The sequence below is a fragment of the Manacus candei genome, unplaced genomic scaffold, assembly GCF_025592945.1.
Source record: "Manacus candei isolate 608988 ecotype Guabito, Panama unplaced genomic scaffold, ASM2559294v1 h1tg000050l, whole genome shotgun sequence".
NCBI classification, from domain to species: Eukaryota; Metazoa; Chordata; class Aves; order Passeriformes; family Pipridae; genus Manacus; species Manacus candei.
Window position 1 is genome coordinate 37,557,807 of NW_026138098.1, and position 26,545 is coordinate 37,584,351.

General features: G+C 50.0%; 1 protein-coding gene across 8 annotated transcripts in view; it reads left to right on the plus strand.

Annotated features, from left to right (window-relative positions):
* Window positions 1-26,545, plus strand: part of ASCC1 (activating signal cointegrator 1 complex subunit 1) — a 34,302-nt gene that overhangs the window by 7,053 nt on the left and 704 nt on the right. For 3 of the 8 annotated variants that reach the window (XM_051799717.1, XM_051799719.1, XM_051799718.1), the window contains exons 6-10: window positions 4,332-4,468; window positions 6,550-6,669; window positions 10,551-10,672; window positions 12,333-12,412; window positions 26,009-26,540. In XM_051799717.1, coding sequence (XP_051655677.1) covers window positions 4,332-4,468; window positions 6,550-6,669; window positions 10,551-10,672; window positions 12,333-12,412; window positions 26,009-26,188 — 639 coding nt within the window. In that variant the 3' untranslated portion in view covers window positions 26,189-26,540. The other 5 variants (XM_051799716.1, XM_051799721.1, XM_051799722.1 and 2 more) reach the window with 5 other exon arrangements.

Below are 26,545 nucleotides of genomic sequence, written 5' to 3' on the forward strand. Positions count from 1 at the left end.
GAAACTGGCCAGCAGATCCCGGGATTAGCCAGTGTGATGCCATGAGAACCCTTTCCTCGGGCCAGGAGGGTCATCTCTCCCCACTGGCCCGTGGCACTACCTCTGTTAAAGCTCACATTGACTCGGAGGGAGCCCTGCAGGCAGGGGGATGGAAACATTAGCCTGAGGAGGTGTTGGCTGGGCAGAGTGCCGGACCTCACACTGGTGTCAGTGGTGGCCTGGCTCCCTCTGTTGGTTTCTAGTCCCAGGGCCAGCCCTTCTCCCTGCAGGGAGCTCCTCTGTGCTGCCTCCTGCTTGGGGTGCAGCTCTGCAGCCCTCCCTTGGCCCAGCCTTGGCTGGTGATCTCACTTGCTCTCCAAACCCCTCCTGATCTTGTCTCTGTCACATTGTTCCTCTCTTTCTCACTCTTAAGTGCCAGTTTGCATGCCTGGGGAGACTGGGAGGTCTGCCATCCCCTTAGAAACATGTTCACAAATTTATCTTTGTGCTTTCCTCGGTGTTGTCACATTCAGAAGGAGCTGCCTGGGAACATCTGCAAACCTTCACGTGCTCCTTGTCCCAGAAAGCTGCAGCAAGCCAACCTTGGTCAGAGAAGTGCTGAGACCAGGCTGGTCATGTTCATTTTATCTCCTCTTGCCTGACCTTCTGTCTTTCCTACAGTTTTTGTTCTGTGCCTGGACCGCTGTCAGTCCCATAAGGGCCTGAAATCAGCTCTGGAGTTCCTGGTTTTGGTTTGAAATGCAGGATTCAGTCAGTAACAGGTACTTGGGGGGTTGCATACGTGTAGCCTAGGAATATATAGTGCTTTATTTCTCTGCCCTTCCCTCTCCTGGTGTTAGCAAAAGGGTTTCTGGCTGTATTTATTGCTGCCTGTTAGCTGGAGGAGTGTGTTGCAGCCCCATCCATCTCTCAATCACTCCTCCAGCCAGTAATGCCACTCTAATACCACTTCATCTCACAGCAGGGTCTGCTGGAGAGCACATCACTAACACAAAACAGTCATTCAAAACTGTGCCTCCCAGAGCAATAAGAGAGCTTATAGGTTTGTCCAAAGCAACGGGATTGCTCAGGATACTTGGGGAAATCTGAATGGGTTTCAGTGACAGGAGCGGGGCGTTTCTCTTCCTGGTGCCAAACATTGCAGAATTGGGTAAACTGCAGCCTTTGAATGAAAGGTAATAACAGTAAGGAAGGGTAAGGACCAGGAGAGTGTGTGTGTGTGTGTGTGTGTGTGTGTGTGAGGATTTCTTCTGACCATTGAGCATTTGTGAGGGACTCTATTTCTCTCTGAAGCAGTTACCATGACAACCATTCATTTATATTTTATGGCATTATGTTGGTGTGTATGTGCTTTCTAAGTTTTTTTGTGTGTGTGTGTGTCTTTAAAACCTTTTAGAAGATAAACCTTGTGTTGAAATACAGCACACTTCAGGTGTTGTCCATGCTGTACAGTCAGGCTGCCAGTCCTGAGCAGAGCTAAGGGGAGGCTCTCTGGAGGTTAATTTAATATAAACACGGGGAGGTGGCTCACCTGGACAGGCTCCTGACTGATGTGGTGCAGTGGGAGGTCCAGATGACTGGATGACCTTGGAAGTCTCCTCACACAGTCATGTAGGTGTCAGGGTGAGAAAAACTGAAATGTCTGTCTGAGCATGCAGGTGGAAAAGGGAAGAGACTTTGCAGTAATATTGCTGTGAAAAATCACAGTTGGGTCTTTGAGAGCTGTGCAAATGCAGTTTTTGCAGGCTGAACAGGCTGCAGATGTAGCAGGGAAAAGCAACATGATTGCTGTAATATATGGCAACCTGTAAATATCAAACATTGCTAATGAGATATTGTATCTCAGAGTGGAAGGGACAGAGAATGGGAGGGGTTTTGGAGCCTGCAGATCTTCAGTCAATCCTGAGGAAATGCTGTTTTCCTGGCTCACTCCTTTGTTTGTGGATCAGGGTGGCAGAGGGCATATAGCTGGCATGCAGTATCCTGTTATTAGGGGAAAAAAAACCCAAAACATAAACCTGTCTGCGAACATGTGAAGCTTTTAAGTCAGTAGAGGGGATGCAGCCAGGGAGGAAGAGCTAAGGAGTTGATCCTTTGCCTCATCTTGTAGAAGGCCCAAAGTGTCCTGTGGTCTGTGGTTTCCCTACTGAAGGGTCAGAAATTTGAAAGAACAACTTTTCCAAGGAGAGGTGAAGACTCCAGATAAAACCCTTTCTCCTTCTTCTAAAGGAGGAGAGCAAAGGGCCAAGTCTTAATTAGCAGGAGGGAGGGAAAATGACGATTTTTTTCAGTCTGAGTGTAAATGAGTTGGGATTTTTTTTGACCGTGACAGGGCAGTGTCAGGGAGAGATGTGAGCTAAAATGGGCAGTCATCACGTAGGGATGGTGCATAAAGGGATTATTCTTCCTGCCTCAGAGAACCCAAGTTTGAACAGTAAATTTTTAGAGACATTTTTAGGGCTTCCTGTGAGGCAACATAGTGGTCGCTGATGGCATATCATAATCTGGGACTAGAATAAGTGGGTTCCAGCCTTTTTGCATCCCAGCAAGCAGTATCCAGCCATGAAGGGCTGCCAAGACACCCGTGGGAACGTTGGCTGTTCCAGGGAGAGCTCCCTCTGACGCAGCATCTCGTTTACGTGTGGGAGAAGTGGGATCTGCTGGCCTGTGAAAGAGTAGGGAGTGTAAGCAGGGTTTTGAGGAGCTGTCTGAAATACTAGGGAGTAAAATAGGAAGATTATCTAGGTCTTGTCCTGCTCTCTGTGCACTGCCCCTCCCTGCTGAGCCCCCTGGCAGTGGTAGTGTGGCTCAGGGAGGTGACGTGCCATCGCTTCACCAGCTCTCAGCCCACACTCAGGGCTTGCAAAGCTCAGGGGAAAAGGCTGCTTTTGGGGCAGGTTGGTGTTTACAGCACAAATCGTGCTGTGGCAGAAAATGAGGCTTTGGCTTTCTGACCTGCAAACTGCTTTGCTGCTGTACCTGATCTGTGTGCACTGTGGGAGTGACACCGGCTGGTTGTCCGTGGTGAGGATAAATCAAACCTTCTCCCACTTTCTGTGTTTTGTGATGGGCCAAATATTCTCTGGCTATGAATCTCATTGGGGAAAAAAGGCTGACAGAGAGAAAGCATGTTCTGTCATGCATGTTAACAGCAGGATGAATTAAAGGAAGCTGCAAGGTTTTTACTGCAGGGAGGGAAGGCGGGGAGAAGTGAGATGGGACCATCCCTGTTTTTTGCCAGTCTGTGACTGCTGGAGCAAGCCCCTGGCCTCTGTGTTGCAGCCTGGCTTGTCCCTAGTCCAGCCCATAAGCTCTGCTGTAAAGAAGGGTCTGGATGTGGTCATTAGGCATGAAAAATGCTGAGTGAGATGTGGGGCATTGAACTCTTGATGGGCTGAGATACTGCAGTGTTTAAACATCTGAAAGGTTTTATTTCAAAGTCTGGAGCACAGCTAGAAGCTTCAAAGCTGTCATTCTCAGTCAGTGGACTCTTTTCAGATGGAGAAAAGTTTCTATGGTCTGGCAGGTTGGCTTCTTCTGGAGTTAAAATTGGAGGTTATTTAATGCGCTGATGGGAAATGGCCACAAAGTGGAAATAATTTTTTTAATATGGGTGTGTTAACCATCCTCGAGGTATTTTTAAAAGTATCCTAGAACAAAAGAGCGTGTTTCTTAAAGCTGAATGTAACCACTGCTCCACCTGGGAACAGTTCTTCCCCAGCAACAACACGCAGCTCTTCTTATAAAGGGAATTTAAACTTAATTCATCTTGGCAAACTATAGGGCACATGGGAAGAAGAAAAACGTAATTATCAGAGCTGGTATTAGCTGTGCTTGTGTTGTGAGATGTAACCTGTGTTTAGACAGGATTTAGAGACCATTTAGAGCTTGTCACTACAGCTGGTTCCAGCATTACTGCACAAGAAATGGACTTAGGTATTAAATCTGTGCTGGCTTGTGTTGAGTTCATTGCTGGTGGCAGCTGCCGCTTCAACATCTGTGGAAGTCTCGTCCCCAAACCCTGTGAGTGCTGCTGGTCCTGGGTCCCAAATTGCAACCTGTTGGAATGTGCTTCCAGGCTGCTGTTCAGCAGGAAAGGCAGGCAGGGAGCTGTGGGACTGTGCCTCTCCTGCCAGGCTGAGCTCGATTCCTCACAAAGCCTGGGAAATTTTGTTTCTCAACTTGGAATCATTACTGACCCAACTAGAGATAAAAGTACCGATGTCAGGGGCTCAGTGCCTGTTCTCTGTGGTATTTATCCCTCTGATGGAGTGGGGTGGGTGTGTGGATGAGGTAAGACACCTATATATGATGGACTGACTGATTTGTAGGATCACGGGGTCAGCAGCAGCCTATTCCAGAACCCTGCAAAGCTTCACCTGACTCTTGGGACGCTGGTACTCCTGAATGAACAAGAGATCCAGAAAGCGTGTGACCTCCTACAGCAATGCAAAGAGGACTTTGTGGAGTAAGTGATGGAAAAGGGATGTCATCACCAAGGGTCGGGTGGGGGGAAAGCAGCACGCTGTCTTTGACAGGGACTGTGATGAGAAAAGCAGCTCAATAGTCTCTCTCAACACTAGAAATTTAGGAAAAGGCTGAAACCTTTCAAATGGGAGCAGTAGAAATCACCAAGCAGCCACAAAGAGCCTAAGAGCATCTTGCAGCTCAGCCCAGCCCCTCAGCACTCCCTGAAAACCTGCTCTGCTCATTTCTGTTTCCCACGTGCGCCCCCGGGTATTTTTTTGTGCGAGGTTTGTGCTGCTGCCCCGTCCCTGCTGCAGGGGGAGGGCCGAGCTCCCTCACCTGTGCACGTGTCCTGCAGCGGGCTCTGGCACGGAGCAGATGCTGAGGTGTCCTTGACACGCATTCCTTGCCGTGGGAGCCGTGTGCTGGGAAGGCAGCCCGAGCCATGTGAGCAATCAGCCTGACAGCTCCGCTCCGGGACCGCGGCTGCCTCGCTGCCTGTTAACGCCGAGCTGCAGATGTTGGGGCTCTAGCTGCAAATGTGGTCCAACGACACCGTAATTAGCTTATCTCTGCTCAGCTTAGAAATTGGAGATGGCCTGAGGGAGGGGTTTATTTATCTATTTCTGCCAAGCCTTTGCACACAGAGCATGGATCCTTCGGATTCATTTATTTGTTGCCTCCGTGCAAGAATTGGCCACGCTGTGCCAGGTGATATCTGTGGGAATTAATGCCAAAATTCATACCTCTGCCTTTAAAATGACAGCTCCAGTTGTTCAGCTGTTGAACAGAAATGCGAGTCTGTTTCCAGGGGGAGGCTCTGCCTGCAATGTTTTGAAAGTGCCAGCTTCCTCATAAGTGCTTTGAACTGAGGTGGAGAAAATCTTTGCTCCCCATTTTCTTTAGTGGAGGGGGAATCAACACTTGAATGTAACCTTTAGGTTATTTCCCTCTGCCACACCCAAATAAATATACTTGCAAAATTAGCCACATAAACCTTCATTAGCCTTCATTTCCTTTTCTAAGTGTAGGCAGTGCCCTGTGAAGGTAGATGTGACCTTTTTGACCCTTTTTTTTTAAAATACATAACCTTTAGTGCTGTGGGTGTGATGTGCATAATAGTACATTTGTGCTGTTCTCCTCCCAGTAACCTTACTGGGAAGGGAAATCATTATTCCACTTGGGAATCTTAGCTGAGAACCTCAAAGGCGGTCGCACGGGCAAGCCAGAGCCGAGCAAGGTCAGAGCAAAGTCGCGCTCACCTTGTTAACTCGTGTTTGTTACATCTGCCTGCCCAGACACTCCCTGTGCTTTCCAGCAGGCCTCGGTGTTAAACAAGGCATCACTTACTCACAGGGAGCACTGCTCTGGTGGGAAAGGCGAGGAGGCGGCGTGTTGGGAAGCAGATCCACTTCCCAGTGTGTTTGCAGGTGTGGGAGTGCACATTACATCCTGCACGCGTTTGCAGTGTCGCCTTCCTGCAAGAGGAGCTGGAGCTGACTTTAAACCAGCTCAGCTTACTGGGGGGTGTTGCAGTGTGCTTAGAACTGTGCTCTGTACCAAGCAGCTTTCCCAGCGAAAATCAGCAAGCTGGAGACTCTGTCACGGTTGCTCTTTTCACAGGGAAGGCAGGAGCCTCTCTGGAATGAGAACTTGTGCTGTTTACTGCTGGTGGGTTTTCTGAGATGACCACGGAGGTTGAGGTGGCCTGTGAACACTGACAGGTCGACTTAATATGTGTCAGAAACACTGAACAGATGAATTTAAACTATTTTACTTCTTGAGATGGTAAGACAATAGGAACAATAGCCTTTTGAGCTTTAGGACGTAGGGAACCTTTTTGTGTTTGATTTTTTTTTTTTCAGTGAAGACAACCTGAAAGATTTGGAAAAGTGAAGAACTCCTCAGTGGTCTGTGTAATAACCTCAAATTGGTGTCTAACTGCGGCCAAAAAAAAGTATTTTACATCATTCCCTTAGCAAACCCAAATATTTGGCGTGTGCATGAGGAGCGCTGTGGGTTGCATTTCAAAAGCAGGTGTGTCATTTTGCTTTTTAACGTGAGGGGTTTCTTGGGTTTTAGCCAAATCACTGGAGGCAAGCCCCTGACCGTGGAGGTGGCGGGAGTGGAGTACATGAACGACGACCCTGCCATGACCGACGTCCTTTACGCCAAAGTCCGCATGAAGGACGGCTCAGACAGGTGAGTTCCCCAGGCCCCTTTCCCTCATTCCCCCTCGGTGTGCCAGGGAAACCCTCTGGGGCTGGTGGGCCCTGCTGGCAGCCCTCGGGCCAGCAGTCAGGAAGATGAAGTCATCCTCGCTTCCCAAACCGGTTAAGGCAGTGATGTGTTTGCTCTTTGAATCAGTCACTGGTGGTGCAGCTGAAAGGTGTCATTTGTTCCTGCAGTGGCCTGTCAGGTTGAATAATGGAGTCACAGCTCACACGGGGATAAGATGGCCAAGGAGATACTCCTGAGATGACTTAGAAGGCAGGACGACTTGGCCTCTGCTGTCTAGTTCCCACCCTGCAATCCAGATTAATCTGGACAGCCTGGCCTATTCTTCAGCACTTAATTATTCTTAAAACCCAGTTACCCCAGAAGGTTCTCAGAAGAGCATGGCTTGATTACAGAGTTGGTTGCTGTGTCTGTAGCAGCCTGGAAAGGGTGTTGGGTGTGAAATGTCTGAGCTGGTGCTGTGAAATCTTGAAGCCTGGTTGGTGTCAGTGTCAGTGTTTGTGCTGTTTACCACTGGGGCTTATGGCTTTGGCTCTACAAGCACTGCCCAGGATGTGGCAGTGTCTGGACAACCTTCCTCCACCTCGTTTTTGGCAGGTACATCACACGTGGCAGCACCACCTTTTCTTTTGGTGCTTTCTGGAAGACCGAGGAAACACAGATGAGGCTTGGAACAACCTGGTCTAGTGGAAGGTGTCCCTGATCCTGAATGGCCCTCCCAACCCAAACCATTCTAGGATTCTGTGATTAACAAAGAGGGAAGGGGAGTAGCCAAAAGAGCTTCAGCCTCCTCTCTCTGAGCCTCAGCCTTCTCTTCTCCTGACAGCACTGCCCTTTTGTTGTCCGTTCCCATTGCCAGAGGACAGCAGGAGCTAACAGGGGAGTGTGGAGCAGTGCAGCTGGAGGAGGGAGGCAGTGAGCAGGGACTGGCTCAGGGAAGAAGGGACATGTTCTGGCATCTCCTTTCCTCAAGGGCTGAGGAGACAGAAGGGCCACCTGCTTAAAACCACACTGTGGAGGCTGTGTTGAAATAAGAGATCGGAAGTGGGATAAGGAAATGGGTGGGAAAATGAAAAATGTAAGAATTGCTGGGAGGCAGTAGGAATTGAAATCGTTTCCTTTTCTTGGCTCTTCCACTTTGAAGTCTGTCCTACCCTGAAAGAGGTGAGATAAAACAGGCGAGGCGGGTGGAGAACCAGGGCAAGCTAGAGATCAGCCAGGAGACAGAGCACAGGGAGACAGAAGGCAGAAGCACTCGGAAAGATGAGAAGAAAGCAGACACTGGGTGACCCAAATGCCCTTCAGTGGGTTTGTTGTGGAGAGCATCTAAAATACCAGCTCTGAGAGCTGAGGTATGGACCTGTTCTCCTGAGTCACTGAGCTCTGGGGTTCTCTGAGCCTGCTTGCCTCTGGAAACAGGTCTGCGGCCTGAGGAGCAGGGAGAGTATCCTGTGGAGCATAAGTAGGGCCTGAACTGCCAGTGATGTCTGCCTGCCTCTGAGGACAGCTTGGATTGTTGGTACTAGCACTGTGGTCTGTTCAGGTGCCAGCTGGATCCCTTCTGCTGAGAACCCACTTAGCCATAATGCTAGAAAAAGTGCTGATGTGCATCAGGGGTGGCAGAGCTGCTTTGGGCAGGGGAGAGAAGTAAGGGCTTCAAATCCACCTTGCCTTCAAACTGAAAACAGCCCCCCACACCACCACTCCGGGAAAGGGCCGGTGTCTCATCTGTTCTTCACAGAGAGCTGTTAGCTGAGGTTTTGACCAAACTCAGACCTTGTGCTTCTTGTGGCACTTGGAGGCTGCCAGGCTTCTCTTCCACAGTATTTGTTTTGCTTTTTGCATAGCAGTGGGCTCAGAGAGGGCCAAGGAATTGAAGTTTTAATCCTTGGCCCAGGCTGGTTCTGCCCTCACGGGCAAATTAATTCATCTGGCACTTCCCCCCTAATATAGTTCCTTAACTGTTAGCAAGCATCCAGAAAACCATTTAGCTTTGCAGAGGTGAAAGCAGGTATTTTTATGTTGATTGAGAGCAGTTTTTGCTTCCATTGAGATTCCAGCAGACACCGTGTTGGACCAACAGTAAAGAGGGAACAAATGGTGATCTCTCCAGAAAACTCTGCTTTGTTTTCTGGCCTGCAAGACAAACCATTGCTGAGCAGCTCCTTGCACTTCTTGCCTGCTGAAACCTGCTGTGCCTTGCTCAGGGAAATGGGTAGAAAGCAGTTTCTGAGCTGCAAGGCCAATACTAGAGGAGAGCAGCGACCACGTGGCTTTCTGTGCTGGATCAGACTGCTGCAGCCTGTGTTGGAGAGAGGTGTGTGCCTTCCTGTCTCATGCAAGATGTCCTGTTAGCTCTGTGTAGTTGCTGGCATGGCTGAGGGGTGGAGTTCCTTCCTGATCTTTGGATCATCTTGATCAGCTTAAGCTGTAAAGCAGGAGATTTGATTTATCCTGACTTAGCTTGCGTAACTGCAGACAGAATTAGGGGTTGGCAAGCCCTTCTGCACATATAATGGCTCAGACTGAAAGAGGGATCATGCTCTGATGCCTCCCACATGGCAAATAATTTCCATTATAATTCATTCTAATTTGTTTTATTTCCTTGATTAACTTTATAACGTAATAAAGCACCATTTTCACTTGAGCTATTCTCTGTTAATTTGTTTTAGTATTGTCTGTAATGATATTCATTTAATCTTTGTCATTGCTAATTTTAAAAATCACTGAAGTAAAGCCAGGAAATGTAGAAAGCCATGACAATTGGTAGTTTGAGAGTCTTGGAATAGTCACATGGGGGCTTGTAGCCCATGAGGGGCAGTCCAAAGCCAGTGGTGGGGTAGGAGCTGGCACCTGGAGCGTGGCAGCCCCGGGCTCTGGGGACCAGCCTCAGAGCAGCCATGCTCTGCTGCAGCTGAGGCACCAAAGTGGTGGGACCTCACGGAGCAGAAAGCTCTCTAATCCCTGGGACGTGCTGAGAGAGGCCCAGATCCTTCTGCATGGGCTTAGTACCCTCTGGCCTTGTTTTTGGGGATAGGAAGCTCTTGCTCTGTCACATCCTCGCTGCTTTTGGTAAGGCTCAGGCACTGTGGAAATCTTTTGGGGATGGCAGCAGCCTGGAATTTCCTTCAGCTCTTTAGGCACAGGATATGTGTTGCTCTGATCCTGCTCCTGCCGCCTATCCCAGGACAGGTCTGCCCACAGATCCCAGCAGCCATGGCCACTTTCATCCCTGAGCAAGGCAGACACAAAGGTGGGAATAAGTCTTTTGGTTCTGCTTGCTCAGTAGCTCCAAAGCTGGAGTGTTCACCAGGATGTGCTGTCTGGGTTTGTGCCCTCTGTCACCACGTTCTGGGCTCTCCCAGAAATTAAGTCCAGCGACTGGTTTGCTTATTTGGGGCACAGAAGGTCCAGGCTCCAGCAGTCCCTGAGCAGATCCTCTGGGACACAAGGTGCCTAAGCCCCTGCGGGTCTGCAGATTGCAGCGTTTGCAGGGAGAGTCACATTGTGTTTCCTGGCAGGAGAGAGATGCATCCTTCAGCTCCCAGTAACATCTGTCACTGTGAACGAGCTCTCTGCTGTGCTAAATCTGCCCTTCTTCCTGGAATATCTGCAGCAGAAGCGATCACGGAGGAAGCTTTGCGAGACAGCCAGAACTTTTTGCATTGGAACTGAATCTTGATGTCTCTGCTCGCTTTCCATCAGGGACCAGCTCCCTTTCCTGTGTGCGTGCAGAGACTTCATTTCTCACTTGTTGCCCTCCCGGCTGAAAAGCCAAAAGCTGGTGATGCAGGGGTTTCTCCTTAGTTTACGTGGCTCTGTTCTTTCTCTTTTTGTCCTCCCAGATTGCAGGTGATCGCTGATCAGCTGGTGGAGCGGTTTGTGGCCTCTGGCCTGATGCTCAAAGAATGGGACAGGGTGAAGCTGCACGCTACAGTCATGAACACTCTCTTCAGGAAAGATCCAAGTACGTACAGACCCTTCATCCTTACTGATAAATGCATTTAAAGGAGTCCTGCTGCTCAGCAAATGCTTTTGTTGTTTGCTTTTTCAATGGTGTGATTTTTCTTAATCTCAAGAATACCTGCAGGGCTGTGGGGGGATGTCAGGAGATAAAACCAAGGAGAAAATTAAAAAAGCCATCAGCAGAGTCACAGATTCAAAAACCCTGTCGCCCAGGAGCACTCGCAGGATCTGGGCCAGGGAGGAACATTCAAGTACCATCTGAAGTCTTGGGCTCTCTGTGCCCCAGTGTTAAATTGAAATTGGGTGACAACTCCGTGTGCTGTGCTGACCTTTAAACAAGATGAAAACATAATCCTCTTTGGTCGAGTTAAAGATTGCCCGTTGGTTTAGGGGCGTGATTCCAGCGTGTTTCTCCTTAAATGAGATGCAGATGGCTGTGAGGCTGAATGTGAGCTATTCTTGAGTGTATGGCGTCTGCCGGCTCTGCCAAGAGATTGTCTGCTCTGGCAGTCTGTTCTTATCACGTTACTTTATAAAGCAGCCTCAAAAGCATCGTGTCTGGGGAGGGGCAGTGTGTTACAGCCTGGTTCTCCACGCACAAACGTGTGTGCTCTGCCACGGTGACCCCCGTGCAGCGCAGTGGGTTGTGTTGGGGATTCTCTAGTTGCTGCCTCTCTGAGTCTCTGCGTGAAGAGTGATAAGAGCAGGTGATTTGTGTCATGGTTTTTTGGGCAGGTTTTGCATCTGCCTGGTCCTGAAGTCAGATAAGCACAATTTTCTGTCTCAAATCGAGACCCAAAAACGTGAGCTCAGAGTGTTGGTGTGGCTCTCTGTGATGGGAGGCACATGGGCAGCTATGCCTGGCATTCTGACTCTCTGTTCTGCACAACCCCATGAGGCATGTGAGGCATTCAGACACTATGGGGAGAGCATTCTGCAGGCAGCCATGGAAATTGCTTTATATTCCATACAGCATTTGAATAGCAGGCTGGATGTGAGGGGGACTTCATAGTTAATGCTGGAGATGAAAAAGGAATATTGAATATATTCACCGAGTGAGGCAGAGGTCCTGTGGAAAGAACAGATCATGTACTGAGGGATTATATAAAAATCCAGACATGCTCTGGGGAAATGGATCTCAGACATAGGCATTTGGCAGTCGCTGTAGGCCCAGGTTGCTGTCCTGAATGTCTGTGTGGCTGTGTGCCCACCCCAGCAGAAGCACCCACAGCACATGGATGTGCTCCCCGGAGCGGGCGGCAGAGGTTTGTGTCGGTGCTGTCCGGATCTGGATCACCCCTGGCATTGTGCTGGCACACTCAGCCTGGGATTTGGTGCTGTTCCAGGTGATGCTTTTACCCTGGCATGGCTGGATGTGGCATTAAAATCAGCCAGAGAGAAACAGGTGTGTTGCACTGAGCCATCAGCCCGTAGCTCTGATTTAGGGTCTTTCCTCCAGGTGACATAGGTGATCCTGATAGAGGCTGCCTATTTCCTTTCCTGCCTTATTCCCTTCAAAAGGGAAAGTGGGTTTTTTGCACCGAGAACAAGGTCTATTAGCTGGCAGCTGACTTTGGGGAGGGAGAGAGTGGGGGGTGAAGTACAGCACACAGAGTTCTCCCATCTGAAGCTCATTCTGGTGGTGGCTTTTCTGTCTCCAGCTGAAGAGCGAAACAACACAATGACTGGTAAATCATCTTTCAAGGAGCGGGAGTCATTTAATGGCCGAAATATCCTCAAGGTCAGTATGAAACAATTAGGGAAATGGGCCCAGCTGTGGATACTGTATAGCCAAAAGAGGTTGAAACACCTCTTCAAGACTGCTTTTGTCTTAGGCTTATGGGATCTCCTGTGAGGGGGGGGGGAGAAGTCTGTTTAGAAAATAAACAATCCAGATCTCTCCTAATTGGGAGCATTACAGTATTTAACAGAAGCATTCCTGAAGCTGCTGAGGCTCAGAGCAGGAATATGTAGCACGAATGCTAAGTGGGTGTTCATGTTGTCATTTACTTCATTCCTGTTTTACCCTGGAGACTCAGGCTCTTGTTGATTCCCAACCCACCAGAAAGAAGCACTTTGTTGCTCTTGTTCTACTCATATATATTTATGAAACTAAACCCGACTCTCATTTCACTTATTCTTTTCTTCTTGTTTTTAATCTCTGCTATTGATTTGCATGGGTTTGCTCCAGAAAAATAGCAGGTAGCAGTAGGGAGTCCCACCAGCCAGGATCTGAGGGCTTTGGTAGTGATCAGAGCATGGAAAACATGATCCTGCATTGTGGAGGTGGGTAAGGCTTGAAGGGGAGCATCCTGCAGCCTCCCAGGCTTTGCCAGCCAGGATTGGGATGCAGGCAGCCTCTGCTGCTCATCCAGATGGCTGTGGCAGAGTGGGGCTGTGGTTGCTTGACCCCTACAAGTGTCCAGAGAGAAAAGAGATGCACAGAAGAGCAGAAATGGCAAACAGCACTGGGTTGTAAGCAAATTTGCAATCCTCATTGTGTGAGAGGATTTTGTTGCAGGCAGCTCTGATAAGAGGGAGCCAGGACAATGCATGGATACATGTGGGAACGTTTAGGAGATATTCTGGCAACAAAGAAACATGAGAGAGGATTCAGCCTGGGTGGGAGCTGGACAGCCCAGAAAGACTTCAGAGTCCTCCCAGAGGAGGGAAAGGGTGTTCTTTATTTGTATTTACAGTTTTAATAATATATTAGGCAGTGGATGCAGGGGGCTGTGAAGGCAGGGAGTGGAAGTGATTGATCTCCTCTGTGCAGAGGACAAACAAAGGGACAAAATTAGGTTAAGCTCTCATTGTCCTCAAGCGGTCTGTGCGAGCGCGGTGTCATGACTCAGCGTCGCCACACGTTGAGTGTGCGGTGTGAGACTGCAGTATTGCGAGCTGGAGCAGGAAAGCCACAGACACGGTCCCCTTCCTAACGTGATCTGCAAGTTTTGGTTTAGCTCCCGGTGTGGGAGAGCCGGCCCCGGGAAGTGGAGGTGTGTCAGGAGCCCCGAGTGCCTGCAGGGACTCGGCTTGCACGGCGTACACCTTCACTGCTTTCTCTTGCTTCTGTTAAACTTGTCCTCAGGCTTTACAGAAACATCAGATCAAACTGGGGGTCTCCCTCAGTGCTCCTCCTTCCAAAGCATTTGTGATCGGGAAGGCATTAACGATGCTCCCTCTGCCGGTCACACCATTTGTGGGGTCTGAGGATCGGGGCGGGGGGGGGAGGATGATCTTGTGGTGCTCAGAAATGCAACTGCCCTCCCTCCGAGGCCGCTCCTTATTCTTGATGCTCTCGGCAATACGAGCCAATGCATTTTTAAAGCTCCTAATTGATTTTGTACTGACGTAGCCAAAGGAGCTGCTGGCTGTTTGGACTGTTGGTAATTACTTCAAAGCCTGTCTTGCCGCAAGAAATGTCATCCTCCTCTCCCACCTCCACCACATTTCCTAACCTGCTCGCTTCCTATTTCCCTTTGGTCTCCCACGTGCCTGCAGCAGAACGCCCGTTGGCATTAATTAATTACATGAGTCATAAATAGCTCCAGGCTTCGTACCGGAGGAGCCCAAGCCTCAGTGAGCCACTGATGCATTCCAGCGTGACCTTGCAAGGATGCGCCGCTTCCCTCCCAGCCCGCTTTTATATCCATTATTTATCTTGTGCTCGGGGAGGCTGCCCTCTCACAAAGTGGCTTCATTAACTTCTGCACTCGGATCTAAACGACGGGCTGTTAATGAATATGGCTGCAGTTAGGCAGGGTGGTGGGAGGGAGAGCCACGTGTGATTCCAGGTGGTGGGACTCTGCCACAGCCGTGCCGAGTGGCCGTGTTCCCACTTGGAACGCCAACAAAGCGTGGCTACTGGCAGGAGGGCATGAAGTGGGGAAACTCAGGTTTCATTCCTCTCGTTCCCGTTGTGCAGCCAAAGGCTTTGCCGAGCAGAGGGCAGGACCTGAGCTATGGGAGCACGGATCTCGACGGAGACGCCGTGACTCTGCTGCTCCAGGCTGAGGAGGCTCCCCGTGGTCAGAGCTGGGGGATGTGTGTGTGCAGATGCACTGGCAGCACATGTTTGCTGATACCATGCCTGCGTTACCCCAGGCTCCAGCTGGTATTTTGCTTTCAGCTGAACTAATCGGAATTTTATTTAATAATCCTTTGTTCTGCCCGTTCCACAGAGTTAAACACACACTCCTATTTGTGCTAATAAATGGCTGTGCAGGCCGGTACCTTCCCACACTGCTCAGAAAATAGATTCTGTAGGATGAGTTGCTTTGGGGAGTTTAAATTACTTCTGTCTTGAAGAATATCCGTGAAAAAGGCTTCCTGGCATAGGTGGAGCTGAGAGCCCAAGGGATTGTGTGACCCAACAGATTTGTGTCTCACAAAGCTTTGGCATTGTGCTTGCCTAGTCTAGTCCCGAAAAGCTGGAGATGCTTCATGGACCCCTTCCCACGAAGTGGTATGCATTCCTTCTGGGCTGGCTAGTGGCTTTGAACATCCCAGTCACGTACCGGAGTCGTGCTCCGGTCGGGAGCAAAGTGTCTCATCTCTTGGAGAGCGGAGGGAGGAGGCAGCGATTCAGGGCTGAGAGACATGGGCAGCTCCTTCCCCAGGGCGAGGGCAGGGCCAGGCCCGGGAGAGGTGCTGGTTTGGCAGCCCCCCTGCCCTGCCTGCTCCCGTGTGCCCGGCGGTGGCCGCGTGCCCTGCGTGGCAGCTGGCACGGCGCTGGCACGGAGGCGGCCGGGCAGCTGCGGCATCTCCGGAGACGGGGCTGCGCTGCCTCCGGGCTTTTATTTGTTTCACTTGGTGGAAAAAAAACTAGGGCTGCAGTGAATAAATAAAAACAAACAGAAACGCGAAGGGACCGCCCGGCCAAAAATTTCTGTGATGCATTTGAGGGAAAGGAAGGCTTGCAGGAGGAAGAAAACCACCTGGGCTTTCACTGGTTTAAAATGGAACGATTTTTGGCTCGAGCTGAGGTCTGAGGAGTGAAAGAATGGCCTTTGCCACGTTCAGACAAGAAGGAAGCAAATTTTTGAGTAGAGAAAAAGCTGAAGCCTGCCGCTTAGCACAGATCTGTGCATTAACAGCTTACAAGATTAAATATTGAGGGAACAGCTACTGAGGTACAGCAGCAGAAAGCTGCACATCTGATGTCTTAGGGCATTAGGGGAGACTTTAAGCTGGGATGGAAGACTGGGAACTGGATCAGCTGAGGCAGTGACACATGCTGCCATGCCCTGCTCCAGCAGTGGGGCTCTGGGAGGGCTTCTAGGTCAGACAAGGCATAATTTGATGAGGCTCCTTTTCTTTTTAGGGCTGCATTAGGGTATTAAATTATGGGACTGTATCTGCTTTCACTTAGAGCAGAGGAAAGTGCATTTACTGGCTGATATACTGGAGAGCTGACGTAGCAAAGGAATTTGGTACTGTTCTCTGTTACTGTGCCTGTCCTGCTGGGTAAGAGCAGTGGCATGCAGCAGTTCAGTTTAAGACATTTGATGCAGTGCCATATAGAGAGATACAATGAAAAAGAAAAATCATGGCCCTCAAAATACCCCAAGACCATCAAGCACTAAACAAATAAACACGTGCCCCCGTTTAGAGCCAACTCCACTTGCAGTTGGGGAGTGTGTCTCACGTTCTGCAGCCACTGGGACCCAGGCCTTTTGTGTAACTTTTGTTTGTGGATTTAAGGAGGCTGAGCCTTTTCTTGATGTACTTTTTAGATGAGGTGAAATCAAAGGGCCAAAGAACCGGCATTAAGTGAGGATCAAGACTGCCTGGTGTTTGGAAAGAGTAAGAACATCTTGTTATCCTCAGTGAGGTGGTGAAGGTGTAGATCTGAAGTAGGACTGGCAACTGGAACAAACACTTAACGGGAGGTGGCTGTTTGGAAAGTTTAGAGTTAAAAATACCAAACAAAAAATCCACTGGGATGAGAAGAGACTGAATAAGAGATTGTGGTGCAACATCGTTGTCTCAGAAATAAGCCAGTGCTTTTCCTCACCTGGGTTTTAGAGAAGAATCAAAAGCACAAATGAAAGGCTGCGATGCCGCTTTGCAGAGGGGAGAATTCCTGCCTTCAGGTGTGACCCTGCCATTATGGAGAGATACCGGAGCGATCGAGGGGGCTCAGCAGTGTGCAATTAGAGCAACAGTGGGATGGCAGGATGTGACAGTTGAGCAGATGAGATTGGAGATCATTTGTATGATCATGGGGAAAAAGAAGGAGATTAAATTGGGGTTGCTGTGAAAACGCTTTCCTATGAATTATATTCTTCAGGGGGAAAAAAGGCATATTCTTGTTATTTGCATTCGATGAAACAGGAATTTGATGTGGCGTTTGAAAAATCAGACTAGACAATAGAGGAAAAATGTCTTTGTTGGAATGTTTGGGCCTTGGAGGCAGCACTGGAGGTGTTGAGGGGAAGCTGAGCTGCTGAGGAGAACGCAGTGCAGGAGGTGCAGAAGGTTTGTGCTAGGTCTGTGTGACAGGGATCTGTTTGATGACCTTACCAAGAGGGGGAGAAGCCTCTTTGTTTTCCTTTCAGAGGTGCTCAGCATCTCTCTGACTAATTTTAGCAGGGACTGTGAGTGCTGGAAGAAGGAGGATTTGTTGAGAGGGCTATAAAGTTTCTGAATTCTCTTGCCCCTGCACTGCTGCAGTCCCACCCAGCCCAGGGGCTGAGCCCTTTCAGCAGTGCTGTGGGTGCCTCTGCCTCCCACCCAGTGGGCATCCTGCCTCCTCATTTCCCTGAGATCCCTGTTCTGCCACCATCCAGCCGAGGCAGCATCACCTCTTTGATCTTAGGAGGACAATTTTTCTCCGTGGAGCTGGCAGGGGTTGAATTACAGCAGCGTCTTAATAGAAGGCAGGGACCCAACACATTAAATGTGCAAAAAACCCAACCCACTGATTAGCAAAAGTAGGCAGTTCGTCCCAAAGGTGCCATGACCCTTCTGCTGGATAATTTTCCAGGTCTGTCCAAGTTGAATTACTGGCTCTGTAGCCAGACTCCTCCTCCTGGTGGTTCAGTGAGTGGAGCGAGTAGGTCACATTGATGGGAGCTCCTTGTCGTAGTGTTCCCGGATGCATCTCAAGCCTCCTGGCATCTCTTCAGCAAAGCCAAAACCCAGCTCTTAAAAACTGTTGCTGCATTTGCTATAATAGGAGCCACGGGAATGAGGCTTCTTTGGAGAAATGCAGTGCTTGATTATTAATTTCCTTAAGTCGTACCATAAATCCCTCATGTTTGAAGCATAGCAGGGTCTGGGAAATTATTGGAGCCTTTAACATGCTGGAAGGGTTTTTTATTCTTGTCTGAAAGATGTGCAAAAATCTGGTAACCTCCAAATGTCCCACTTGTATTTGTTTCTTAGTTTGCAGAATGCCTTTCACCATAGCAACTAGGGTCTGATTTCCTCAAGCGCATGAATTTTCATGGATTTGTGGCAGGGGGGAACGGACCCAAAACCCTGAGCTAAAGCAAAGGTTTTGCAGTGTGGCAGTGGCAGGAGCACTACTGGATTTGGCTTGTGAAGGAGGCAGGGGACCCTGGAGGGACAGGATCTCAGCTGAACAAAGACCTGCACCTGGCCCCAGACAATTCTATCTGCAAAAGAATCCAGCCTGACAGATTAATTTAGACTATTGCTGAATGTCACCCTCCCCACTGCTGCATCACCCTCTGGCAGCTGAGGTGGCTTTGCTCCAGTTTTATGAGGAGCTGAGGTTTCACAGGGCAGCAGCCAGGGAAGGATCGGCCGCTTCCATGTTCACAGAGCCAAAAAGCTCGTACCCTTCCCACCCGTGGGGGCAGAAGGGTGTTATGGGCAGCATGAAATGTGCTCCTCTTCGGTCTGCAGGTGAAACCCAGCTGGGCAGAGGCAGGAATGCTGTGTGAGCAGGAGGGAGCGGAGCTCCAAATGGTCTGGGGAAATCAGGTGGAAACAAACAGGCTGCTGCAAACAAGGGCGGGTGGAGGAGGGAGCGGTGGCACCGGTGTAGGGTGGGGAAGTGCCCGATACAACCCCGTGGGCCAGGGTTTGGGTTAGGAGGGGGTCTCTGGAAATAAAAGAAAGAGGCAAATGTCTGTAGAGTAAACCTCTGACTATGCTTGGCTGAAGGGTTCACCCAGTTCTGGGTACCGTGGGTGGGTGCAAAGAGCCCAGGGGGAAACAATAAGATAATTGGAGGGGTAGAAAATGCCTACAAGCTGGGGCTGGAAAGACTTAGAGTTGTTTTGAGTTAATAAAGGGAAGGAGGGCAGCATGTGAAGGTTCAAGTAGTGTATCCACTAGTATCCAGTAGTGGATACTTTGTCCTCCATGCTTTGATGGTAGAGTGATAAATAATGAGCTTAAGTTGCAGCAAGAGAGCAGGAAAATCCTTGGAAAGGGAAGGATAATGAAGTACAGCTCTAGAGGAGCTGGGAAATGGGGATCCTGGTTGTTTTGAGGGAGCAGAGATATTAGTCCAAGTTCTGCCACCAAGGAGCTCCTCCTCCCTAGGGGAAGGAGAGGACAGTGGAGCTGATGACCTTTGCTGGTCCTTTCTTCAGCTTGTCACTTTATGATTCCTGCGTGGAATGCATGCAGAACACCCAGGAGACGGCATCTGTGAACGCACCAAGAGCTTCTTGGCATTTATGTGGCATTTACTTTGGCTCAGGAAAATAAAAATATGAAAAAGAAGCCTCCCATCACATGCCTTGGATCTTTCTCCCTGAACTCCGTGTGTGCTGCATCTTCTTACTTTGGCGGTACTTTTCCGGAGAGCGATGGTTATATTGTTATTGCTTCCCAAGGGATTTTCCAGTGTCACAGAGGAGATACTCCTGACTTGGGAGGTGGGACTTTTATGACCAAGATTCTGTCCCTCCTGAAGTCTGCAAGCTTTATTCTTCCCAAAGGACATGAGGTGAAAGGGCCTCTGCTGCTGCCTTTTAAACCTGCCAGAGGCTGAAGGAAAAGGAGAGGGGAAGGGCTGTTCCTCACATTATCCATGTGGAAGGACTGGATGCTATATTGGGGATGGAGAGACACTCCAGAGCCAGCTGCACACTTGCAGAACAGAACAATCTGCAGCTCTGTGGCTGGTGCTCCTGGCGATGGCCCCAGTGACATCTGTCCTTCCCTGTCCTTCCTAACCCTCCCTTCCATCCCTGGGACTCCGCACATCTTCATCCTGTGACACCTGGGCAGGACTGGAAAGTGTTGGATCCCCAGCCAGCGGTCCTTCAAAAAAAGCCCCGAAAAGGAAGCAGTTGCTAATTTGGAGAGGAGGCTGGGAATGCCGGGAAGAGCCGCCTCGCTGGATGAGTGCCTGCCTACCTGCCTTTCCTACGCTCCTCGTGCATTATTCCTGGCGAGCTCCCAAGCACAATTAAACCTCTGACAGATAATCAGTGGCGGAGTGGTGTCCAGGGTGAATAATACAGGAATCAGGTATTTCTTTTTTTGGCACCAAGTTGTTTCAGAAAACACATTTTGAAAGTCAAAAATAGAAGGAAAAAGAATGTGTTCATTGAACAAACTCCCCAGATCCTGACTTGGTGCCTGGTTGTGTCTTGTCTTCTGGGGGCCACCAGGGGCTTTGGTTTGGGATTTGTCTGTTGTAGTTTTGGGGGAGTTTGGGTCACAAATGGAAGGGGGCTTGGTGCATTTTTTGGAGTGAGGAAGAAGGAGCTCTGCCAGCACGTGCTGCAGCCTGGGAACTGTGGCAGCTGTGGAGGTAACAGCCTTCTGCAGAGGGCCTGGCAGGTCTGTGGGGGAGTGAGGCACATTAAACAGGTAGGTGGGATCCAAAAAGCAGAGGACTGGAGGCTGTGGTTTGTGCAGCAAAGCAGGTTGATCAGAAGAGCTCTAAGGGATACAGTTTGCTGGAGTTCAGTGCGCTCTCTCAGAGTCCATCAGTGTTTCCGAGTGTTACTTGCACATTTCAAGATTTAATTTTTTAAGATTTTTAATCCATCCATGGTTCTTTGCCATTTCCTCTGTCAATCCTTTTTGCCTGGTGCTGGTATCAGCTCTCTAACCCAGCAGTTTGCCAAGGAGTCAGCGCCTTCCTGCTGTATCTGGCATGGGAACCGCAGTTGTGCTTTCGCCAGATGATTTGGAAGGGCAACTGTTCTCTGCTCTTCTCCAGTGTTTTCCATCCCAAGCTGTGGACGTATTACAAGCATTAATTCAAATGTATCATCCCTTATGAGATGGAAAAATACCCAGGGGAGGGTGGGAGAGTCTGCAAACAAATGTGATTTGTTGCTCCGTGTTGAGGCACCTCTTCAGAAGCGCCGCTTAATTTTTCTCCGTGCTTGTCAGCGGGTGCCTGGGATTTTGTTTGTTCCTTCCCTTCCCCGAAGGGGACAACAGCACCGTAGCATGCTGATTTCCCACGGAAAGCAGCCTCCCATCCCTCCTGGCTTCCCGAGCCGTTCCTTCAGGGTTGGAGACACGCTGGGATAGCGGCTGCTGGCGGGTGAGCTGGGGAGTGCTGTCACTGAGTGCAGAGCAGATGAAGCTCTGAAGGCTGCGGCTGCTCCGAAGCTCCACTTTAATCTCCTGGTTGGAGCTCTCTGTGTGCTGCTGGACCCCCGTTCCCAGCGCTGGCTTGGCTGTCAGAAGTCATCTCCTGCACGTGTTCTCCCGTGGAGGCAGAGCCCGGTGGCACCCGGCGCATTCCCATGCCTTCCTGGATGGGATCTTTGGGTGGGTAAATGCCTTCAACCCGGGTGAAGCAGAGGAGCAGGGATTGCTGGCATCCCATCCTCAGCATGGTCCGTGCAGCAGCAGTGACAGTGAGCTCATCCACAGCCGTGGGCTCCCGGAGCTGTCAGCCTCTTCCTTCCTGCCTCTCAGAAGTTCTTATTTCTGTGTTTGTTCCAGATACGGAAAACAGGACCCCCCTGAGCTCCCTGGCGAGAGCAGCCGGGTTTGTGAGGCGGATTGGTCACAGCCTAATGACATTACACGGCTCTGCTCGCCCACAGCGCCGGCCCACCGGGGACACTTCTGTGCTGTTGAGCTATAATAGCCCAGCCCTAAGGCACTGCTTCCTGCGCTGGAGTTCACAGCAGAGCTCCCCACAGGCCGGGAAGGGGTGGGGGTGTGTGTGTGTGTGTGTGTGCTTAGATCCATTTTATCCCGTGGTAATGCTGCTCTTTGGTGGGAATTTTTGATTGCAAGGCAATTAACAACAAGTCGTTGCTCCCTCGGCGTTTCTGAGCACCGATGCTCTCGGCAGAGCTGCTTGGACTTTTTATGAATTCAGGATGGGTCTTTTTTTTTGGCTGAATACTGTAAACGACATAAGGCTTTAAAAACTGATCAATAATCCTGATGGTCGCAGCAAAATCCAGGCCAGGCTGCGTGAGTGCGAGCCAGAGATTACGTGAAGGAAGTTTTAAATACCTCTGCCTCCCTTCCCTTCCCTGGACTTTTGTCCTCCTGTTGCCCAGTGCTTCTCCAGCTGAATCCATTAATATTTCTCATGCTTGTTGAGCCCGTGACAGGTGATTTTAAAGCCCTGGTTTGTGTTGGCATCTCTGCTCTTCATAACAGGAGCTGAAACGTGTTGCCGCTGTCCTTACGTGGTTTAGCACCATGATTTATTACTGTTGTTTCCAGGTTGGAACACAGAGGTGCTGTCTCATTCCCGGAGGGTTGTCTGTGGGAAGCAAGCCCCCCCAGGAGGGCAACTTGACAAACACTCACTCTTGGGAACAGGACATCATTTAGGTGCCTGTTTTAACTGCTTCATTGAGGAGTCCTTCTCCTTCGCTTTTGTGTCTTCATTGCTTCAGCAAAACCTACTTTACAGGCTTAAAAGGGGGGGAAAAATGCGGAAAAGAGTCATCCTGGTTTTGATTTGTTGCTCTGCCTTTGATGAGAAGTTGTTGTGGTTTGGGGGCTGAAGTTTGTACAAGCAGTTTTGGCTCAGGTTTGCAAGGAGCGAGCGGTTTGATGTGTGATTCCATCTCTCCCAAAACAAGTCTTCAGCCTCTTGTCTTCCTTCAGAAAATGATTGTCTCGCCCCAAGGGAGCCCTGCTGTGTAATTTGTGGGTAATCGAGGGGAACGGACCTCAGAGGGAGAAGAGTTTTCAGCATCTGAATGGAATTGTCTTAAATGGGAGAAATTGGGGTATTAGAAATTACAGGTGTGCTGCTGGCTTTTCCTGGCTCAGGATAAATGACTTTGGGGAAGAAGTGGAGGAAAACTTGCTTTCTGGGAGCTACTGCGGGGCTGCCTGCCTTTCATCATTACCTGCACGGCCGTGTCCTTGGATCTGGCCCCCTGGAAGGGAGAGAGAGAGGGAGAGGGAGAGGGAGGAGCTATTGCTTGTGGTAGTTTGCAGGCTGACCTGTGAAATATGGGTTATCCATCGACCAGTTCTCTCCCTCTCTTAGGGACTCATGGCTTTCAGGAAGGGCAGTGTGGCTGTAGCCTCTGCCATCCCCTGCAGATCCGGGGATGCTGCTGCCAGGAGGGTGCTGTGCCACTCTGCAGGCACTGGCTCTGTCCCCAGGGGAGACCCCGTGTCCTTCCAGGCATCCTCGCTGAGCTGTTCCTGAGCCTTTGGCTGTGGTCTGAAAGGCAGGGCACATCCCTGGCTGTTTTCTTGGAGGTGCTGGGTCTGGGGTTAAAAGTTAACAATGCTCTTTCCTTATTCCATTCTAATTCGATTTGGGAAGGCAGCAGGGAGACAGAGGGCACTTAGTCCTCTAAGTGCTATTCCCTTGATGGGAGTTAGAAGCTCGTGCAGCATGCGTGGTGTTGATTTTGTAAGCTGACCTTTACCTCCATCAGGTTCATTCTCATTTGTAATACTTAAAGAAAAAAATCCCAACCTCTTATTTATTCTTTGGGCATCAAGGACGTAAATCCTTTGGCGTGTTTGGATTTGTGGAATTACTGTGCTTTTGCTGAGCCTTGTGTCCCACTCCAGCCAAATGACACAGCTTTTGGTGACTGCCATGGTGTTTCTCCTCCTCCTCTCTGCCTCCCTCCTGCCTGCTTCTGATCCACACCTGCTCATGCTCCCTGCAGCCTTTTCAGGGAAAGGTGGGTCCTTGGCAACCGTGGGAAGGGACAGGAAAGGGAGCTGGGCAGTCTTAGGGTTATCAGCCTTTGCTTCTGAACTGCAACAACCTCCAGGTACCTTCTTTGCTGGTGCAGAATTAAAACTGCCATAAAATGCTTTTCCAGGAGGCATTCCATCAGCTGTGCCACAGGCCTCCTCCGAAACCGGAGCGTTTCCGTGGTGGCTGGGGAGAGGGGGGAGTTATAAATATCTTTCTCGGCTCTGCTTGGCTTCTCCCCAAGATAAGTAGAAGTGAAAGTCAAAAGTAGAGGCTTGGCCTTCTAAAATCCCCAGGGACCTGAGCACAGGATGCTTTTGTGACAGGAAGCCAATTCCTGGTGTTTCAGGGGCCTTGGAGGATGACGTTAAGGGCCCTCCCTCCCCTCTGCCCCAGGCAGGTCTCAGATGTACAGTGATCTCCGTGCCTGGTGGCTTCTGTGGTGGGAAGCCTCAGGGAGCACGGGAGCATCCGTGAGAAGCCAGCCTGAAACAAGAACAACAGTAAAAAAAAAAGTCTGTGCTTGTCCTCTAAATCTTGTAGCGTGTTTACTCTCAGAAAGTACAGCCACATTACCAAAAATCAATAGTTCCAGCAGCATTCTCCCTGGGAAACACACAGATGCTTGGACACACGGGAGGTGGTGAGTCTCATAAAAGCCGAGGGAATTACAGAGTGCTTTGGTACAAAGGCTCCTCTGCTGCACTTCTGGCAGAGCACAAATGGAGGGCCCTTGACCTGGGCAGTGTCTTCTGGGGCTTCCTGATCTTCCTTCTGCTCTCATGAGTCAGAGGCGGTGTGTGAGGCAAGAGGGGCTGTGGGCAACCAGGCAACCAGCAGCAGGACAAGAGGGCTCGGTCTTAAGGTCTGCCAGGGGAGGTTTAGGTTGGATATTAGGAAGAAATTTTTTACAGAGAGAGTGATCAGACATTGGGATGGGCTGCCCAGGGAGGGGTTGGAGTCACTGTCCCTGGAGGTGTTTAAGGACAGACTGGATGTGGCATCAGTGCCACAGCTTCTCTGGGCAACCTGTGCCAGGGCCTCCCCACCCTCCCAAAGTAGAGTTTCTTCCTTATATATACTCTAAATCACCCTCTGTCTGTGTGAAGCTATTTCCCCTTGTCCTGTCACAACCATGCCCTTGTCCCAGAGTTCCCCTTTTAGGCACTGGAAGTGGCCTTTTCCAACCTGCAGTGAGCTCTGGAGAGCAGAAAGTCATCCTTCCTTCTGAGGTCAGCCAAAACAAAAAGAGAAAGGTGACCAACCCCTTTTTACTGCCATCTCTTATTAATGAGACATTTTATCCTGAGTCCTCCAACATGAGCGACGCAGGCTTTTGGGAACATAATTAATCTTTAATTGTATAAATCTTTAATTGTATAAAATGGAAATTTGTGTGGCTGTAGTCATTTCTCTTCTCCCTTTTCCTCCTCTCCCTCTTTGAGGTGCTTCCTTAGCACAACTCCTTTTCAGCAGGGTGCTCTCCCCTAGGGCAGTGACCCCCTGGAGCCACCACAGACAGTGTTCCTTGAAGCCAGGCTGCTGCCATGGGGTCTCTTGCTCTGTCCCCAAGATGGGCAGGGAATCACTTTCCCTAAGGCACTTTTGCTATGTGGAGGAGTGGCAGCAAACCCAGGAATTGTCCTGAAAGAAATCTAGCTGGTCTCCTTGTGGAAAAAAAAAAGGGTATTTGAAAAATAGAATACCCTTGGGAGAACCAACAAAAGAGCAGTTGTGCCCAAATCAGTGCCAGGCAGAGCCAAATGCCTCTTTGGAGGAGGTGAAGTGCAGCCTTTCAGATGCTAAGTAGGTATTTGGGATTTCAGTCATTCCCTGTATGGAGGAATTGATGCACCCTTGGCTCCAGGAGGATTAAAGTGTTGGCTTTCCTTAGTGCCTTCTGTAATGGCAGGAAGGGCTGTGGGACTGTCTGAGCCCACACCTGCAGGGACAGATAGAACACTCAATAGGAGACAGATGGAATGGACACTCTGGAGATCTCCAAGGTGGGGAGATGTGACTGCTCAGGCCCTTGGTGACTCACAGTGCTCCGGTTAAGCAGAGTTTCAAAATTAGCATCTCCACTGAGAAGCTTTTCCTGAGGCAGAGCCGATGTTTCCAGGTAGAGCAATTTCCTGCATCTTAATGGAGCGGGAGGAGCACTTTGCACTTGGACACGATGCCTTTCCAGCAATAATTTGGTGTAAGAAATTCTGATGTCATTTTTTTTGGTCTGCTTCATAGATTGGATTAATGGGCAGGGACACGCCCCCGGGTGCTGGAGTTGGCTTGCTTTCCTTAATTTGCACTCAAGTCTTTGCGAACAAAGACGGATTTGTTGAACAAAGCGGGGTCAGTGCTGGGATGAGGAGCCTTGTGCCTCCAGCCTGCTCGTTTGAATTAGGACTGAGCTGTGACTGTTAAGTCCTACGTCCTGTGGCCTGGATTGGTGAAAACCTCCTGGCCTCAATCCTTGCTCCTGCAGAGCCTGCGACCTCGAGAGCCACCCGGGGGTGGCGGCTCCGGGGTGGGGAACGGCCTCCCCAAGCTCCCTCAGTGACAGTCAGCAGAGTGGGGGAGAGCTTGAGCAGCTGCTGATAAAAAGAGCAAGACAAAAAGAATTAAAGCACAGTCTTTAGGGGGAAAAATAATGTAAAGAATAGTTTCATTAGCGGCAAAACAAATCTTTGAGTAGAGGCTTTTGGCAGGGCCAGCTCCTGCGGGAGAGCCTGGGCCAGCTGGAGGCTCCGTTTTTCTGGGTGCCTCTCACATGGTTGTTCT